Source organism: Apis dorsata, unplaced genomic scaffold (genome assembly GCF_000469605.1).
Source record: "Apis dorsata unplaced genomic scaffold, Apis dorsata 1.3 scaffold_919, whole genome shotgun sequence".
NCBI classification, from domain to species: Eukaryota; Metazoa; Arthropoda; class Insecta; order Hymenoptera; family Apidae; genus Apis; species Apis dorsata.
The window spans coordinates 215,870-219,411 of NW_006264030.1; the positions used below are offsets into that span (position 1 = coordinate 215,870).

The 3,542-nt window shown below is 41.5% G+C and overlaps 1 protein-coding gene across 1 annotated transcript in view; it reads right to left on the minus strand.

The window, feature by feature from the left end:
• The window catches only part of LOC102671090 (pro-resilin), a 2,816-nt gene extending 562 nt beyond the window's left edge, over positions 1-2,254 (minus strand). The window contains exons 1-3 of the mRNA XM_006623587.2: positions 2,049-2,254; positions 724-1,605; positions 222-543 (exon numbers count right to left, since the gene is read on the minus strand). Of these exons, the coding sequence (XP_006623650.1) occupies positions 222-543; positions 724-1,605; positions 2,049-2,057 (1,213 nt within the window). The 5' untranslated portion in view covers positions 2,058-2,254. The remainder of the gene's footprint in view (positions 1-221; positions 544-723; positions 1,606-2,048) is intronic.
• Between the last annotated feature and the right edge of the window lie 1,288 nt (positions 2,255-3,542).

Consider the following 3,542-nt stretch of genomic DNA (forward strand, 5'->3'; position numbering starts at 1 on the left):
TTTATATTACATATAAAAAAGTTTATATTACATTCGTTATAATCGTGATATAGATTCTATAGATTTAGATATAAACTAACTAACAGAATTTTTACAGATACAATTTAAATTGTTTGTTTATGAACGAGAATCGGATAATATGATTAAATAAACGAATATTTTCAACAACGAGCATCTTAATTGATGATTAATTAAAATAGATATCCCATCTGGTTATATACCATCACTAAAATCAGATCCGCCGTTTGGCCTTCCCGATGAATAACCATTACTTGGTCCACCAGTTGGATATCCGTTATCTCCACCATTACCTCCTGGTCCTCCAGATCCATATCCTTGAGAATTTGCTTCACCTTCGTATCTAATTTGAGGTTTAAATCCATCTTGATCAGCTTCGTATTCGACGATTTGTTTTCTACCATCGGGAAGCAGAACATTGAATTCCCCCTGTGCACGATCTCCATCTCTGCTTTCCGTATGGCCATAATCAGCTCCAGATTGCTCGTCTTTCACTTCATAAGAGAATTCGTATTTCGCAGGTTCCTGAATTGATATTAAAAAATATAAAAATAAGAATAAAACATATAAAGATGATAAAAGACAAAGAGAATCGTTATCTTCACTTATATTATAACTTTCATTAGAAATCGAAGATAACATTGAAAATAATTTATACGATATAATGATTTATATCATATATAATCATTGAAAATAGGAACTCACATTATTTTCATCTTGTCCATAACCTGCTCCATTACCGTCACCATTACCACCTGGACCGGATGGATAACCACCATTGTCTCCGTTTGAGCCTCCAGAAGGATAACCACCGTTACCACCACCATTTCCACCTGGTCCTCCCGAAGGATATCCACCATTGCCACCGTTTAATCCTCCAGAAGGATATCCACCATTACCACCATTATTTCCATTTCTGCCCGGTGCCCCATAAAGTCCTCCAGGTCTTCCTCCGTTTCTTTCAGGAGTACCATAGCTTCCCGATGGTCGTCCCCCATTTCCACCATTTCCACCATTTCCACCATTTCCACCGTTCCTTCCTGGTGGTCCATAGAGGCCGGACGGACTTCCATTTCCACCATTAAAACCATTTCCATTTTCCGGAGGACCGTAACTACTCGATGGACCGCCACCGAATCCATTTTTCCCATTGCTTCCACCGGCGAATCCATTTCCTCCACCAGGTGCTCCGTAACTGCTAGACGGTCTTCCCGCTCCATTTCCACCGTGTCCATTCGACGGAGGCCCATAAGAATTGGAAGGTTGACCACCACCGAAACCATTTCCTCTACCATTCCCATTTCTTCCACCGTTTGAGCCAGGTCTTCCATTACCAGAACTATCACCGTTATAACCATTTCCACCAGTAGGTACTCCGTAACTGTTGGATAGACCATTTCGACCGTTATCGCCTCCTCCGATCCCATTCTGTCCATCGAAACCAGGTGGTCCGTATACGTTGGACGGTCCTCCGCCTCCTCCCCCATTACCATTCCCAGGACCACCACCGCTAGGTGGCAGATACGAGTTGACCGGTGGTTCGGAACGTACCAAAGTGAGGGCTAAAACGAATACCGCTAATCCAATCTGCAAACACGAACGAAATTTGAACGGATGGTTCGATCGAAAATTGGTTATCTCACGCGATTAGATGGATAGAAAGAAAAAAAAAAAAGTTGGAACCAAGAAAGAATTTTGAAACTCGGAAGAGATTAAACGGAATTTTTAACGGAATTTTTAACGGAATATCAGGAAACGATTATCCTGGCATTTTCGAAACGCTTAATCGATATTCTCTTAGATTGCTACGATCTATGATGGATAAAATTTCTCTGATATTTCCGGACAATGTCGAATTTAGAACCAAAAGAATAATTCGCATTGAGCAACATTGACGACGAATGCAGAATAGCATTCCACGATGTACGAAACAATCCTCGCTACGCTCTTCGTTCTACTCTCCTCGATGCTTATATCAGTTGCAACAGATATAATTTCCCTCCTATCTCTCTGGATGCAAGTTTTCTCACCTTATACATGGCGAATGAATCGGTGTGTCTTTCCGTACAACAATAAATCTTGATCACCGACTTTTTCCCTCGTTTATCCTTGAGAAGGTGAGTCTCTGGATCACGCGAGGTGCTTCACCACCGCAAGCCTTTCGGATCTTCTATCTTTTCTTGCTGTGCACACCTTCCGCCGTTGGATGGTGTCGAGGGAATGACAAAGTTTGGTTCTAATCCGCTTTATATATCCCAGGATTCATCCGTGTTTCTAGATCACGGTTTGGTACAAGCCGTAGGTATAGGATTTACAGCAAGGCACCGATGTAACTGTGTCACACGGTGGTGTTGAATCAGTCGGTGACGGTAGTGATGGTGAGCGAAGAAGAAGAGTGGGACCGTAGCAGCCACCTAGAGCCATGGATTCGTTCCATATTTCACGGGTTACGAATCCTATATCGTAACGCAATGCGGCGCATCATTAACTCGGAGCATCATCGCTCCTCTCATGCTCGATCCTCTCCCGCGTCGGATCGCGAGAGCGGGAACGAACAAGGATGCAGGACTTGGCAAGGATACGAACCTTCTAAGGATGCCAATTCGGACCGCTCGTCTTCGTTAACCGGCTTGATTAATACCTCTCCTCTACTATATTCGAATTGGAAACTTTCACGAAATTGTTCGACGCTTTGCCGATTCTTCCATCCAACAACAACCCGGCGAATGAGACATTAAGCAATGGTTAAGCGAGCGAGTGTACTAATTACGAAGGTAACTATCTAATTAAGAGGCAGAACGCGTTGTTTAACGCGTGGTAAGGAACGATGATTGATCGGACGGTTTTGCTCGCTGATTAATTATCCGGTAAATTCGAATCTTTTTTTCGAAGCGTCCAAGCGCGAAGTTGAGGTATCGAAGTTGGGGTGCAACCGCGTCCTCGCGTATAAATTGCGTTTCGATTATGCAACATGGAAACATCTTCTTAGTATATATCTTCTCATATTACATGTTACATGTATGGTGATATTATTCGTATATCCAGCGAACAATATATCGCGATAAGTATTTGGAAAAATTGAAAAAACGAAACCAAACGATCCGCTTAATCGTAAATATTGATATTTTATTATAAACAGTAAGAATCCGAGATTCGCTCTCTCGTGATTCGTAATTCGTAAAAAGCGGTTTTTTGACTTATTTTTTTGCCTCAAGTATAAAATGGGAATTTAATCGATGATGAAATCATTGAACATTGGGAATCGAGAATTTCGGGAACAATTTTGTCAATTTCTCCTTCGAATATCCGAATGCGTCGCGTTCTTTGCGATCATCAATCTAATTTCGCAATCGATAGATAAGTAACCTCCGATGGGTTTGATACAAACCAATTTTTACATCGCGTAATAATACACTTTCCTCCTACTTTCGATTTCGCAATAACGGATTGCCATAACGGGTTGGTCCATTAACGTTCGCTTTACGTTTCGCATCACTTTTGTTTTTTTTTTTTTTTTTTTTTTT